Source organism: Haplochromis burtoni, unplaced genomic scaffold, assembly GCF_018398535.1.
Source record: "Haplochromis burtoni strain Fernald_Lab_line unplaced genomic scaffold, NCSU_Asbu1 Contig_147, whole genome shotgun sequence".
NCBI classification, from domain to species: Eukaryota; Metazoa; Chordata; class Actinopteri; order Cichliformes; family Cichlidae; genus Haplochromis; species Haplochromis burtoni.
The window spans coordinates 864,442-879,521 of NW_024582508.1; the positions used below are offsets into that span (position 1 = coordinate 864,442).

A 15,080-nucleotide genomic window follows, 5' to 3' on the forward strand; every position below is an offset into this window, starting at 1 on the left:
CTTTTGAGGACCACAATTACTGAAAATTTATTTTATTTACACAGGAAATAACGTTAAAACCGGAAATGGTCGCAGAGGGCGGGACGTTTTTAAAAATTGTCAACTGGTATTTGTCTGTTGAGAATTCAGGCTTGTATACTTAGTGTCCTTAAAGGTAAGCATTGATATTGTGCTAATTACCTAGATCACATTCAGTAAGCGACTATTATTTAAGTACTGCTTTTTTGATTTGTTGAGTATTGAAGAAACTACGACCGATATCTATTTTTCCATAGAGGTCGGTCGTTTTAACAAAGTTTTATGTGTCAAGCTCCCCTAGAGGGATCTCAGTGAGGCTGCGGTGAAGAAATATATAAACTTAAATAAAACGCATCGATTTTTGAATTATCTGGTCAGTTTGTCAGACTTCTGATTTAAGTAGTTTAACATGACTGATATCCAGATAGTTTAGAGTTTTATGTAGTCTTTGCTGTCTCCATCAGGGATTGGGGAACTCCAGGCCTCCAGGACCGGTGTCCTGCAGGTTTTGGATGTGTCCTTGATCCAATACATCTGATTCAAATAGCTAAATTACCCCCTCAATATGACTTGAAGTTTTCCAGAGGCCTGGTAATGAAGTAATCATTTGATTCAGTTTGGTATGGAAGCTGCTCTGCCAGCAGCCGTAAATCACTACAGAGGGTGGTGAAGGCAGCAGAGCAGATCACTGGCATGAGGCTTCCTGCCATTCAGGACATTTATCTCCAGCAATGCCTCCGTAAAGCACACAGCATCATCAAGGACCACAGCCACCCAGCACATCAGCTGTTCTCCTTGTTACCATCTGGCAGACGTTACAGGAGCCTGTCTGCTCGGACTACAAGACTTAAAAACAGTTCGATATCACAGGGTGATATCAAAAACCTGCAGGACACTGGTCCTTGAGACCTGGAGTTCCCCACTCCTGGTCTACATTCATTGAAAGTTTATTGTTACATACCTCAGTCGCAAGATTTTAGAGTAGCCTGAATGCGAAACAAACCCAACAACAACCTCTTACAGCAGTTAATTTTATTTTACCGTTATACAACATCTTAGTGAAAAAAAGAAATGAAAACACCCAGGATACAAATACGGTCTTACTGTCTTGTGTTGTTTTTCCCATGCAGGTGCCTTTTATTATTGCTGACATTATACTTTTTAGGAACAGTCATGTCTTCAAAAATTCCAAGAGGTGAGGTGAATTTGAACTTTTCTAGTTATTTCAGTGGATTACTTTAATTTTGTTAACAACTGTCATTCTTCCAGGTATACACCCCCCTACAGAAACAAAGAAAAACAGTCATAAACAAGAATCCAAAGACACAGCAACTGCACCCACAACAAGCACTGCTGCCCAGAGACCAGATGGTGTCCTTAAACCACATAAAGAAAATGCACCAAGGTAACAAATTATGACCCGTGTGAATGGTCACAGTTGTATGAGAAAAATAAAGGTTACCAAGTGCATGCATCTCAATGTTTCCCTAGTGATGTTAGGAGTCAACTGTGGTAACAAAACTGTACCTGATAATTTCCTGGCTTACCTATTCAGCATCATGTAGTGTAAAGACTATCAAACGTTTGCTAGTAAGCCTAAATGTGTATATTATCTTAGTACATGCCAGACTTTAGATCTGCTGAATTCTAATTTTGTTTCACTTTTTTGTCTTTTAGGAAAAATGTTGCTCCTAAAGTTCAGAAGGCGTGAGTCTTTCATAATCATTAACATGGGTATTGTTTAAGCCTGTTGGTTTTTGGTTTTTTTCCTAACAACTTTGTTGCACATTTTCATAGAGTCTTCACTAGATATGGACAACAAGCAGAGCTCAAAGAGCAAAATCAATGTTTGATTGCTGCCAATGAGGAGCTGGCGAAAAACCTCACAGACACACAGGTATAGAAAGTAATCGCTACCACACATGACTGCCCACTGATGTTTGTGGGCTTTTGGTTTATGCACAGCTCTCTTAAGGTTCCACCATAACATTCAAATCAGGTTGAAGTTGAACTTTTGACTGCTTTGAACAATCTTTTCTTTTTTAGCCATTCTGTTGTAGATGCTGTAGATACTGCTATTCTTTGGATTGTTGTCCTGTTGTATGAACCAGTTTATGCTTCTTTTTTTTCTTTTCTTCAAAATTGTGCTGTCATGAGCTTTATCATTTAAAATATGATTATTTCAGGCCTACAGAATCTGAGGTGTAGCCCTTGTTTTGATTAGGTTTTGTTTTTGGCACTTAACTGAGCACTAAAACTGGTGCTCGGTTAAGTGCATTTATTAGCAGCACCTGGCTGCTACTTACTCTCTTAATTCCTATTCTTTTCTTTATGCATCTGTCCTCTTTAACATTATCTGGTACAAGTTTATAGGAGAAAATGCAAAAGGGCTACTTCATGGATGGATCTGACACAAAAGAGTCCAAAAACCCAAGCGGAATAAATGCCATGTTTGGTATCAGCCACAGCTGAACAGCCCTTCTGTGTTATCTTTTTACCATATTCTATTTAATTCTGAATTCATTTTCCTATTACAGCAAAGAGTAGCTAAGCTGGAGCTGCAGTACTGTGACCTTCAAAAAGAGAATGCAGAGGTTCAGAAAAACCTGAAAGACTGCCATACTCTTCTGGTTACTGCCAAAATAGACCCAGGTAGAAAAAATACAAAAATATATTTATCAGTTTCTTCAGTGGTTTCTGTAAGAGACTTAACAGAAATACATCTTTCATTCTTAGTATTGGGCGAAAGAGTTGGAGACACTGCACGGCAGAATGAAAGTCAGAGGAAAGAGGTTATGGTATGTTTATTTGATTTCACTTTACATTATGATATGTTTACACTTGGGTTTTATTCGTTAAACATTTAAGCAAACTTTAAATCATATTCACGCAAATAACCGCAAGCTGGAATATAAAGGAAAACCAGAAGCATGCACTTATTAGTTTGTTTCATGCAAAAATAAATGTGCAAATAAAGAACAAATATTATAAATGCACCCAATATACATGTATTGTAGACAACCACAGGATTTATATAATCATTTACAGAAACACCAGGTTAAAATATTTACTCCTTGTATTTCAGAGCATCTCTGCAGACCTGCTGAATGAAATAAAGACCTTTGGTGATATTGCATCACAACAACGTGCTCGACTAGAGGTGAGTAAAACTCTGCTCAGTGAAAGTAACAGGTCACTAAAAGTTACGTTTTATTTATTATTTTTACATATTTTTACAACCTTTAGGAAATCCAGGAAACGATGAGAGGCCTCAAGGAAGCACGAGAACAAATGGTTCAAGAAAGGGAGAACTTTTCCACTGAAGCAGCTGAACTGGAAAGAGCTCTCAAAGAAGCGGAAGCTCTTCTACTCTGAACGTTTTCATTGATTTCTTAATTTAAATTGTGTCCATTTAAAGAGTAAACGTTGTGTATATATATTTGCAGATATGTATTTCGATGGCAGTGTGAGTGAAACTGAATAAAGAACCATTTCCATACATTCCACATTCCTTCTTATGTCAGTGTACAAAATTTAAGGTCACCCAATTTGTGTTTTTGTTTTGTTTTTTAAGAGGGACTGGCACTTGTATAGAGGCTTTTTTTTCACTTTTGGTTGTACAAAGTGCCTCACAATGTGTCTCTTATTCACCCGTTCACACATCAGAAGCAGCAGAGCAGCAGTTCAAGGCTCTCACCTGCTACCAAGTGCAACCTGAGGTACATCCTTTGCCAGGAGATATGGCCAGTTAGTAGTCATGGCTATTATAGTCTTTAGTACTTGATTAGAGCTATATAACTATTAACAGTTTAAAATGGCTAAAAGAAGGACAAAGGTTTATTATATTCTGTTGATTTTTCTCAAACTATCAAAGTTCATTGCTTCCAAGACAAATTAAGACCTTTAACAGTAAAGCCATTTTCTAACATGTATTTACAATATCAACAAACCTAACTGGGACTCTGTGTTGTTAACTATTAGAGTGTTTTACAGCAGTTTACACTTAACGGTACGGGTCTTCAGTCTCAGTGTGTCTGTTTCTTCAGCTCAGCCAGTTCGAGTAGGGGTTTGTAAAGCTGCTTAGACTGGTTTTATCAGTGATGTTACTGACGCTGCTTGACTTCCCATCAGAGGCTGGAGGTAACATGCGGGAGGTTTTGTAGTAGTAGACAAACAGGAAAAAACCTGGCAAGCAGAGAGACATGGTCAGTAGTGTATAGAGAAAAGGCACTTTGCATGAAGAACATGAAATATTTTTGTTCTTTCAAATAAATATGCACAGTTTTTAATATTAAAAACTGAATTTAATCAATAAAAACATCAAGTGTTATCCTGTGAGTGCTATTATGCAACACTGTTGACTTAGAATGATTGAAAGGTGCTTGCTGGTTGTCAGTACCTTGGAAAGAATTGAGGATGGTGAAAAGGTAGAGCGCGGGGACCTGGAAGACACCATAGGCAAAGAAAGCAAAGCCCCATGTAATGCCCAGCATGAAACACAGGCCCATGACGCTTAAGATGTTTATGCTACTTTGCTCCCCTTTTGCTTTGGCTCCTTTGACATTCCTGAGACAACAGAACCAGGACATCATGATGATGAAGGTGGTAAAAGTGAAGAGGAAGACCAAAGCATAGTAGCCTATGTTGATGATTAAGTGGACACTGTTGTCTGTTATCCAACACCTTAGAAGGAAAAGACAAGTCAGCTTTTCTGAATTTTAATATGAAATTTAATGGAATAGTAATGGTACGTAATAGTATAGCAGGCTCACATCATCACTCTATCTGCAGCGTTTCCAGTGTTTTGGTAGCTGATGACTTGTTCACCATATTTCCCAATGCAGAGCAGGACAATCCCAATAACTGAAGGCAGTACTGGAAAAATAAATGGGAAAAAAAATCAGGTGAAACAGCAAGAAGGAAAGAGTGAAGCTTTCAAGAAGTCTATAGATGTTCAATTTTTAATTATAACATAAACTTACTCCAGCTGGTAATGGCGATTTTCAGTATGTAGCGATGGATTGCGATTTTCCCTCCTGTATACAGGCTCAGACACAGGTGGAAGGCCTGCGCAGCAAACCAGGTGAAAGTGGCCAGCATAAAATAGTGCATTAGAGCCGCCATGATCTTACAGCCCACACTGTTGTTCAGGTTCGCCACATAGTTATTGACCAGGAAAGTGAGGTTAAGCAGGAACAAGGCACACACAAGGTTGATGAGGATCTTTGTGGCATTAGTGGCCTTGATCCGCCTGTATGGGGAGATGATTAACAGAGAGGAAACAAAGCGTGAAATAATAATGCCCTGTGGGTCTAAATAATTAGCAATCAAGGTATTTGTTGATTTTGGTAATTATTTCATTTTTAATTAATATAAATTGGGAAAAACTGACAAATTCAATATTCTCACATGTGGAGATTCGCTGAATTTAACAGTTTGTAAAAGACTAAAGCCTGCTTAGTCTTTTACAAACTGTTAAATTCAGTCAAAGAAATGTGAAGGGCAAGTTGCTTCTGAGAGAAACTTGGTTTTGAATATCAGCAACCACAAAAGGTCAAATTTCCATATTGCAAATACAGTAAAATAAACATGGTTATAGACAGTAAAAGTAGGAGAGATGTTACATACAAATAACTGTTTTAAAGGGAAATTATGATAAAAGTGATATAGCCTCAAACAAAAAGTATAGACGATCATTTCAAGTTACAGTTGAACTTCCCTTTTTAAGCCATTTTAATACAAAGTCCCAAGTTTTCAGAAGCTCAAATTTTAGATTGAAAATTGACTGACAATCAGTTTCACTGCCCAATAAGACCCGTTCCCTTGTTATTTCATGACAAGTAAAGCACACATAATACCTGAAGTTGATTCAAACCCTTGGACTTTATAGCTTTTAAATGTTAACATTTTGTATAGGAGGGCCAAAGAGATGTTAGCATAAGAGAGACGTGCCATTTTTTAGCTGAAAAAACACAATAGACCTATGTGGGAGATAGCAAAAAAAGTTAGGAGTTTGCAAATCTAAAATCTGGTGCTTTCTTAAATAGATGCAATACTCTGCCCAGCTCAGGAACATCAAAAGACCGCAGAGGAACACTTCACAAAATCTAACCAAGTAAAGGAAATGGAGACAAGAATCTACACAGCACAACAAGATGCAAACCACTGGTTACATTCAAGAACAAGAAGGCCTGGTCAGCTTTTCCAGAAAGATCCCCAAGAACCTGGTGTGGTGGGATGTGGTTAGCTGCACGAGCAGGGTTCAGGGGACAGTGCCAGGGGAGATTGGCCAACACAGCTGATTTTTATCATCTGTTCAACCTCTTGCAGTAGCTGCTGGGGCCTGGGGAGAAGCAGCATGGACTGAGAACGGACTGCGGAGTAGAGCTGGGCTGAGCAGGAGAGAGCTCCAGAGCAGAACTGAGCGGTCAGCTCTGGACAGTGTGTAAATAAACGTCACCTAAAAGTGCAACTGAGAACTCTGTGTATGCATGTGTGTTGCGCACACATGCATAAACAGTGTTATATCTGGAATTTACTGGGGGGAAAAATATCTTCGGCCACACGAAACCAATATTAACTTGTATCAGAATGACGCAAAATGTCACATATTAGTCATGGTGGAGGGGATGCTATGCAACTGTATTACTAGTGTTTACTGATGATTTGACTGTCGATAGAGATAGCAGCATGCTCATATTCAAATTCAGTGTAACTGAATGCTCAGTAAAGATGACCATGTGGGATCACAGTTTGTAGCTGTGAATAAACTGTGAGGATGTCTGGGCTTGGGAAACCCGCACTACCCCCACATGGGCTCCACGTGTACCCACACAGGGCTAACGGCAAAAAACGCAGGTGGTGCCCGTGTAGGCTAGCCGATGTGTGTCATACATCTACAGAGATGCAGGTAACATGCACCTGCTTTTCTTTAAACAATGCTCATTCATAGAGGGTTGTGTGCTGAGGACTTAGAAATACCCCAGGAAACATGGCAGGTAAGGAAAGTATTATATTTGCATAAGATGTACACTGATACATACTGCTGATATTTCCATTACATAACATCAGGCCCCTGTTGATGAATCTCATTTCCCTGTGGTAAACATTATAACACCTCATCACAGTGTTCCACTGTCCTGGAAAGCAGCCTTATTTACATGAAGCTTCATCACACCAGCTGCCAGGAAAGCACGTCTTTCTAAACAAGATTTTAAAAAAAATTCTGTACAGTGTTTGAGGCTATTGCATCAATAACAATTTTGCTCTATTTTATTCATAAAGATCCCAATCATGTTTTGTTTTTTTCAGGAATATATCACCTAGTTATAGTGAGAGCTGTGAATTAATCTGGTAAAGACTTAGTTGCTTACCCTTAAACAGCAAGACTTTGCTCTTATACCCCTTTGTGCAATAAACATTACATATTAAGGTCCAAATGATTTAAAACCTAAACAATATTTCTATTCACAATTAAGGATTTTGACCTCTGATGATGAATTTTACAGTTTCTCTTTACTGAGTCTCTCTCTTTACAGAGATTTTTAGAGTGATTTTATATCTTCTTCCTGGGATAAGTATTAGAGACCTATACAGCGCAGTACTTATTATATCAGCTAATTTTAAACAGATTTTCTCTGTAAAGCTTATTCTGTTCTTCTGTTGTCATCTGTATTAATGCACACTTTTTCTTTTCTGACTATTATATAGTTAAAATGCTTCAATATTGGAAAAAAAAAGCCCAACTTACTACCTTGAAAGGAAGTGCATGAAGAGGACTATGGCGAGGAAGAACATGGAGAGTCCACAGCCAACTTGGGTGATGATTGTGAGGTTTTTAAAATCAGAATCTGAAATGGTTTCATTAAGAGGAGTCTGCAAAAAGCACAGCAAAGCACATCTCATATGAAAACAGTGCCTCGAACAGAAAGTACAGCCCCAGTAATAGTAGCTAATTAGATAAATGGGCAAAAAATTAAGTCCACAAACTGTGGAAAATGTCTGAATAACATTCCTCAACATAAAATTGTGACCAATTTGATTATCGCCTAAAGAGTCAAATTCAAAATGAGCTCGTATTTCAAAACAGTTTAAAGATTTCTTATGTTTTCTGTGATACATTGTTAATAAAATGTGGGTTTACTAATGATTTATAAATCACGTCATTCTGGTTTTATTTACGGTTTACACAGCATCCCATTTTTTGGAAGTGGGGTTGTACATCATTACAGAAGAAGAAAAACATACCATCAAGATAGCAAAGAATGTCAAATGTGAACACTGACACGTAATGCCATGTTTAGTTATATTTGTCACACAGCCATCACTCGTCCAGTTTGGTTGACTTCCTAAGAGAAATAAAACAAGGAACACAATGACGGCCTAACCATCCATAAGTTCAGTTTGCTCAAGTGTCAGAATTTAGCTGCTTGTGTCGTTTGTACTGCTGATGAGAAATGGTTTCAAGACTGGTTTAAAATAAAACTTCAACTTCTGTTTCCTGATAAATAATTCCACACATTGAAAGCACCATAAAACTCACAGCAAAAACTTTTAGCATGCATCTGTGAGGAAACACACTTTCAAAACCATATAAGTGATCAGTTTATGTTTATGTCCATTTTCTGATTTTTACTTGATACCATGATACAGCTGAATCTTTAAATTGGCCATCAGATACGTGGCCTTTGCAGTGGAAACCATGACCCTGTTGTTGATTTTTACTTTGTTAGTTATTCATGCTATGATGTGGCACTCACCAGAAACTGGGTTTCTGTTTTCATTATCTCTCGCAGTGTTTTCCATGTTAAAACATTTGCATGAGCTTTTTTTTTTTTTAAAGTTCACCACAGCATGTATTATTGTGAATGCAGGCTAAACTGGTCCGATACTGTAAAACCAAAGAAATGTTGAGTTTATTTAGTCATGACAAGTCATGGCAATGTGGTTAGTTTTGTGTTTTTATAACCATCTAACACCAAATCCAGTCTCAGAGAAGTTTGGAAAAAAGAAGACACAACCTCCAGTCTATTAAGTTGTGTTTCTGTACTTAAAGTGTTCTTCTTCTTCTTTCCCAACCTTATTTTGATGTCCCTAAACATGTTTTTTATTAGTCCGGTACTGATTTTTGTTCATTGTCATTCAATTAATATTTTCCACATTTAAAAACTAAAGGTTGGAGTTGTTTCATATTTTTCCATACGATTAATTAATAATACATTGTTAATTAGCATTAAATGCTAACTTGATTAGCTTTAGGATATAAAAACTACTCGTTTAGGGATAGAAAAAAAATCATGCCCTTTTATTCTTATTTATGCAAATATCTAGTCCCATGGCAGGCATCTAGTGCATTTAAGCATAGAGAGATGACCTGAAACCGAGCATGAGAATGTGGAAGAAAGGTGATTTAAGTGACTTTGAATGTGGCATTGTTGTTGATGTCACGTAGGCCGGTCAGAGTATATATGCAGAAGATCGGCTCTGACAATAAATTCACTTTACTCAAATGGACTCCATAGTCACCAAATCCCAGTCCCATAGGGCACCTTTGGGATGTTGTGAGATGAGATGTGAGATTCACATCATGGATGAACAGCCAAAAAATCGGTAGCAATTGTGTGACGCCAGTGCGAACCAAAATCTCAGGAGAATGTGTCGAGCGACTCGTGGAATCTATGCCATGAAGAAATAAGACTGCTCAAAGCCAGTATTATCAAGACAAAGCGTAACTAATGACATGGCTGATGAGTGTATGCTTCCTCCTGAAATACGAGAGTTACAAAATTGTGTTGACTGTCCTGAAAATATGTGTCTACCAATACAAGCAAATACAGTGTTTTTCTGTACATATTTTGGACTTTTACAGAGAGTGGGCTCAGAATTCACTGGCGTCATCATTGAGCTGATCACTTAAGACTGTAACACTTCTCTCTTAAATAATGTAGAGAAGAAACTTTTTGCTCAGCTTTTCTCAGCAATACATAAATAATATGTAACACACAAAACTGTAAATGCCTTATGTCAATGTGCAAATGAAGCAGAGAAGCTACCTTGACCATTCCATGAATGACAAGATGGTATCCCTCTCTGCAAACAAATCAACAGAAAATTAATGAATTTATGCTCTTAAAATGGAAAACAAAATAGAAAAAAAGACCCAAAAGACCCAAACTTTTCACTTACATATGTCATATTCGTAAAAACAATGTTTATTTTGTCTGTGAGGTTGGCGATAGCAGCTCCCATTTCAATGGCTAAAACTTCATTCCCTAAAACAGTACTGTTCTTCTCATCCTGAAAAATCAACTTATGGTCAATCCATCACTGAACAGGAAATTTTACATTTGAATTAGCCTGTAGCCCCTTACCTTAGCCATATTAATAAATCGGAAAAGAGCTGCAAATGGGATACTGACGTTTTGAGCAATAGCTTTATCAAAAGCTTCTTTTGGCAGTGTAACGGCTCTTGAAAAATTTTTCAAAGTTTCTGTGTTGTCTATAATCTGCAGGAAAGAACACAGAAAGTGTCAGGCTCAGTGCATATTTACCTGGATCTTACTCAAAATACCACAAAAATCTGCAATGTGAAGCGGTAACTTGAACATACTGTAATAACTACATAATAATCTTAACTGTTGTTTTTAGTTGCTGTAACTGTTTCAATTGTACAAAAAAATCTATAATAAAAAGGAAGTCGTAGGATTACATGCAATTATGGGCAAAGGCCCCTTCCAGTTTGTAGGTGTCATGATTTCTAGGTAAATCTTAAATCGAAGCAATGACATTTTGGGAACCCGCTACTGCTGGGATTTTAGTGGAGGAAATGCTAGGACAGAACAATAGAACGTGTAAAAGGCAAAATAAATTTAATTCCACCTACATTTATGCTGTCATTTGGAGACTGATAAGCAAATAATACTTCTTCTACTTCGTCTTTATGTGTTTCTTTCACCAAAACTCCTTTGACTCCTTCTCCTACAGATATTTCAGCTGAAGATCCATTTATGTTGGCGGCCAAGTTGCCCATGTCATTCATTAGTTTACTGTAGACAGATGTGAGAACATTTCTATATTATACTATAAATGTAAGATGCTGTACGTAAAATCAGTTTTTAAAAAAACATGTTTTACAGTGGGGGGGGGGTTAAATGTCAAAAACCAAATTAAACTTTTCAGCATTTTCCTTCTGGGGAAAATAATATAGGAGTTTTTCAAAGCTGCTGGAATGTCTTACACGTAAGTTGTTTTTTGGCAGCGATGTGTGACGTACAGTTTAATTGTATTAGTGAGATATGGAGATCACTTTCAACTCTTCAGTTCAATAGTAAGGTTTACTGATCCTGAGCCCAGTAGGTAGTAGTGCCTAAATCTAAGTAACAAGTGAAAGCAAAACTAGACAGTGAGTGGAAAATGAGAAAAACCGAGTGGAAAACTCAGATTTAGATCTTCTAGATATAGATCTTTTTAAATAACTCAATAGAAAATAAATGACGAATACATGCAGTATATCATTTGGTAAGTGAGTGTGTCTTACGCGGCATTTGCAGGAATAATTTCTCCTCCTTTTTCAGAAAGTGTTGTATTAAGTACTTTTTTCTCCTCAGGCTTTTTCACTGGATTGTTACAGTTTATACAGTTGGTGGTTGTTGAGTTTATGTCGATTATGTATTCATTCTTGAGATTTGGAGCTGGAAGGTGGAGAATTTAGGTTTAAACTTAAGAACTCAACATTTAACAAAATATAAAGGAAGGTGTTATTTTACTCTCAGCATTTTACTTATATGAATTTTATTTAATCAAATGATGCGTAATGCAAAGACTCTGTTAGGCAAGATTTGTCCGATTCATTGTGCACTCATCAGGAAAAATGGCTATTATGAAAGTGTGATACTTGCCTGCACTTATCTAAACTTACCCATGGTACTGCATTCTTCTTTATCATAGGCAGATTTTTTACACACCGTGTTTGTATCGATACATCTGATGTGACATAACTCTTCAGCATTATTTTGTCAGATTTTACCACCACAATCAGAGAAAGAAAGGCAGGAGAAAAAAAAATTAACATTGCATTCTAATCCTTATTTTCAAGATTTCAACTTTTAAATGTTTCCTATTAGCTCTGCATTTTATCTTTTCATTGATATGAATTTACCTGTGTCTATGGTATTGAAGACACAGTTTGCTGGATCTGGATGACAAAAATGTTTGGTTAATTAGATATTTTTTTATTTTATCATTTATCATATTTTATCATTTTTTAATTTTTTTTAAATTTGCTAACAATGCTGAAAAAACAAGAAGTTTGAAAATATAAAATACTGAAGAGTTGTTTTACCTGTAAAGTTCAATTGTGTGCCGTTGCAGAATGTCCCATACAGAACGTACATATGCACACGTTGATCTATATGCCATTTTGAAATGTGAAGTTTCAAAATGCTGCCATTGTTTTTAATTTTCGGAATGTCCGGAATGCTGCTTTTATATATTTCTGGCATTAAAAAACAACATTCAGATATATTTTTATTTGCTAAAATGCTGATTAGAAAGTCAAATATTGGCAACTAAAACAATATGAAACTAAGCTGGACTCACCCGGTGCAGTTCCGTTTGTCTCTACAAATACTATGCAATTGTCTTTTGCTGTAAAGGCAAAGAACAGTGTGCGTTTTTAATACATTTAAATCTTTTACATGCCTTAACAACTATAAATCAATATCTAGAAAAAAAAACACTTTCAGAATTTTATTGGATTGACATTTTAACAAGGTCTAAATAAAGTGCATTTACAGGGATGAGGCATCTCACACAGGACAAAACATCCATGTAAATGTGTTGCACTTCAAGTTCATGTAAACTTGGAGTTTGTCCCAACATGCTTAAGTAACCTGTTCAAGTTACCTGATTATAACACATCAAAAGGCTCCTTTAAATGAATTAATCTCCATAAAGTCTTGTCGAACCAGGTCTCATATTAAAATGTCAAACCGAAATGTTCGTTATATGTTGCATTTCCAATCAAAGTTCCCAGAACTTGCGATTGCACGGTGATTGCAAAAACAGAGAATCTCATTTCATTGCAACTTGTGAAAAATGAGAAGCAGTTGTAACTGAAATGTGTATTTGACTTACTCTGTCCCCAGTAGTTTGTTGCATTGATATTGACATAGAAACTATCGACAACAACAAAACTTTTTTTCTGCTTGAAACAGTTTCTGATATCCATGAAATTATTTTTATTGGAATTTCCATTTGTTGAACAGTCATGTCCAGAATTGGATGACCCTGAAATAAAAATTGACAAATATTTTTATCGATTTAGTTAACACTGACATTATAGCTACTACAGTTGAACTTGTGATATTCAAAATTTTTGGTCGTCTTGTTTCAAAAGTATAATTCATTTAAAGAAAAATGAATTGTGATACACTAGCACTTGCTGAACGTTTAGCTAAGATAACAAATGTCCTGTAAAGATTCAGCAGAATTCATGTACTCACCTGGACCCTGCAAAATGCTCATTAACAAAACCAAAGCAGTCCAACTGAGCCGAGTCATGTTTGGATGGGATGTGATGTGAGTCAGGATGTGTGACTCATTCAGTCCTGCAGTTAACATATACCAAGTTCAAAAAGTTCAAAAGCCATTTTTAAAAAGGAACTTTCAGCCAAAGATGCCCCAAGCATTTCATTTTTTACCTTTCCCTGGCTGAAGTCAAATCATTAGTCAGCAGAGCACCTGGAGAGGAACTGAACCTCTGGCAATGTGCACTTGTTATCAAACTTTGGGTAGATACCCACTGCACAAATTTTGTCTTGCAAATTCAGTTTCTGAATATGTCATCAGACTTGAGTGTGCTATGCAAAGCAGGCATAGGAACTGTGATGTGCTTGGATGAGGATCCAGGTCTAATTTTGTGAGCTGCACACTGGCTGTTATCATGTTGTGCATACAGCATCATTTTTCCATTGAAGACGTGTTAAAAGCGTAACCTTTCAGGAGGATTTGTTTCCTAAAACTCTCATAAGTGATCATTTCTCATCATTTCAAGCAGATGAAATATGTTCATATTATTTAACAGCTCAGATGCTATCTGTGTTGCCAAGTTTAATGGAAACATAAATAATGTTATTCACAAAAAACTACAATGAGCTAAATTAAAACTCGGAGTAAAGACCCGACCATGGCCTTTAACAACAAAGCGGAGGTTATCAGTTTCAGTGTCAATCTATATTTTTGGAAACAAGTCTGCGTCACAAACAACCTCAAACGTTTTCAAAGGTGTGACATTAAAATCAGTATCACAGTGGGTGGAAAATGAAAGATTTGACCTGTTTTGCTCAGTAAACCACATTTATTGACACAACTATATGAATATTGCAATATTTAGTCCAAATTCTTTGGGCTAAATATTTGGCCTCTGGACACCACCACAGAGAACATTTAGGATGTGATCAAAGCCCTGATTTTTGCCCATAATTATAAAGGTCTGACAAAAGTATTTCATTAACTGTTAATGAATTACAGCCATTTTTATATATTTCCTCTTATTTTCAGTGCGGCTCAAAAGTAACAAGTGGTTTTATGGCCACGCGAGCTCAGTTTCCTTGTCATTTCATTACAAATGAAGCAGTTAAAATATCTGGAGCTGATTTTTAACTATTAAACTTTTTTTTTAAAGACCATCATTAGGCTGAAAAAACACAACAAACCTATCAGAGAGAAAGTCAAAATTTCAGGATTATAATTACTCTAACTATGAAAATAAACTATAATCTATAATCTATAGCTAACTATAATCTGCAGACACCTTCATGAATGTACATACTGTGATTTTGCAGTGAGGTACAAATCACTGATTAGAAAGCATCTGTCTAGTTTTGAAAAGAAAAACGAAGATTAACTCGCCCTAGGATGATAAGAAAAGTATACAGCAGGAAAGTAATAGTCCATGATCCAAAATATACTGCGCCAGTATATGTATACATGTATGTATGTATTGCATCATCTTCATTTGTGGTGCATATAAATTTTGCCGTAATGTTACGGTACGGGCACAA

At 36.6% G+C, this 15,080-nt stretch overlaps 2 protein-coding genes across 2 annotated transcripts; one reads left to right on the plus strand and one right to left on the minus strand.

Moving 5' to 3' along the window:
• Positions 1–30: 30 nt before the first annotated feature.
• Positions 31–3,524, plus strand: knstrn (kinetochore localized astrin (SPAG5) binding protein). Its single transcript, XM_014336551.2, has 9 exons — positions 31–154; positions 1,149–1,213; positions 1,288–1,423; positions 1,696–1,725; positions 1,816–1,915; positions 2,556–2,670; positions 2,755–2,816; positions 3,104–3,178; positions 3,265–3,524. The coding sequence occupies exons 2-9, from the start codon at positions 1,192–1,194 to the stop codon at positions 3,391–3,393; spliced, it is 669 nt and encodes a 222-aa protein (XP_014192037.1). The 5' UTR covers positions 31–154; positions 1,149–1,191; the 3' UTR covers positions 3,394–3,524.
• Positions 2,807–13,799, minus strand: LOC102313481 (adhesion G-protein coupled receptor G5). Its single transcript, XM_005931541.2, has 18 exons — positions 13,719–13,799; positions 13,521–13,625; positions 13,153–13,305; positions 12,616–12,663; positions 12,359–12,511; positions 12,176–12,211; positions 11,936–12,016; positions 11,555–11,708; positions 10,901–11,063; positions 10,389–10,523; positions 10,204–10,314; positions 10,071–10,107; positions 8,266–8,366; positions 7,772–7,893; positions 5,001–5,269; positions 4,791–4,893; positions 4,418–4,701; positions 2,807–4,203 (listed from the first exon to the last, which is right to left on the minus strand). The coding sequence occupies exons 2-18, from the start codon at positions 13,576–13,578 to the stop codon at positions 4,061–4,063; spliced, it is 2,151 nt and encodes a 716-aa protein (XP_005931603.1). The 5' UTR covers positions 13,579–13,625; positions 13,719–13,799; the 3' UTR covers positions 2,807–4,060.
• Positions 13,800–15,080: the final 1,281 nt, after the last annotated feature.

Bases quoted from the DNA above. Each gene is read 5' to 3' on its own strand.
- knstrn (XM_014336551.2), top strand. From the start codon at position 1,192: ATGTCTTCAAAAATTCCAAGAG. The intron at 1,424-1,695 runs GTAACAAATTAT...TTTGTCTTTTAG, and splicing joins CATAAAGAAAATGCACCAAG to GAAAAATGTTGCTCCTAAAG. The intron at 2,817-3,103 runs GTATGTTTATTT...CTTGTATTTCAG, and splicing joins GTCAGAGGAAAGAGGTTATG to AGCATCTCTGCAGACCTGCT.
- LOC102313481 (XM_005931541.2), bottom strand. From the start codon at position 13,578: ATGACTCGGCTCAGTTGGACTGCTTTGGTTTTGTTAATGAGCATTTTG. The intron at 13,306-13,520 runs GTGAGTACATGA...TTTTTATTTCAG, and splicing joins GAGCATTTTGCAGGGTCCAG to GGTCATCCAATTCTGGACAT. The intron at 4,702-4,790 runs GTGAGCCTGCTA...TTTCCTTCTAAG, and splicing joins GCTGCAGATAGAGTGATGAT to GTGTTGGATAACAGACAACA.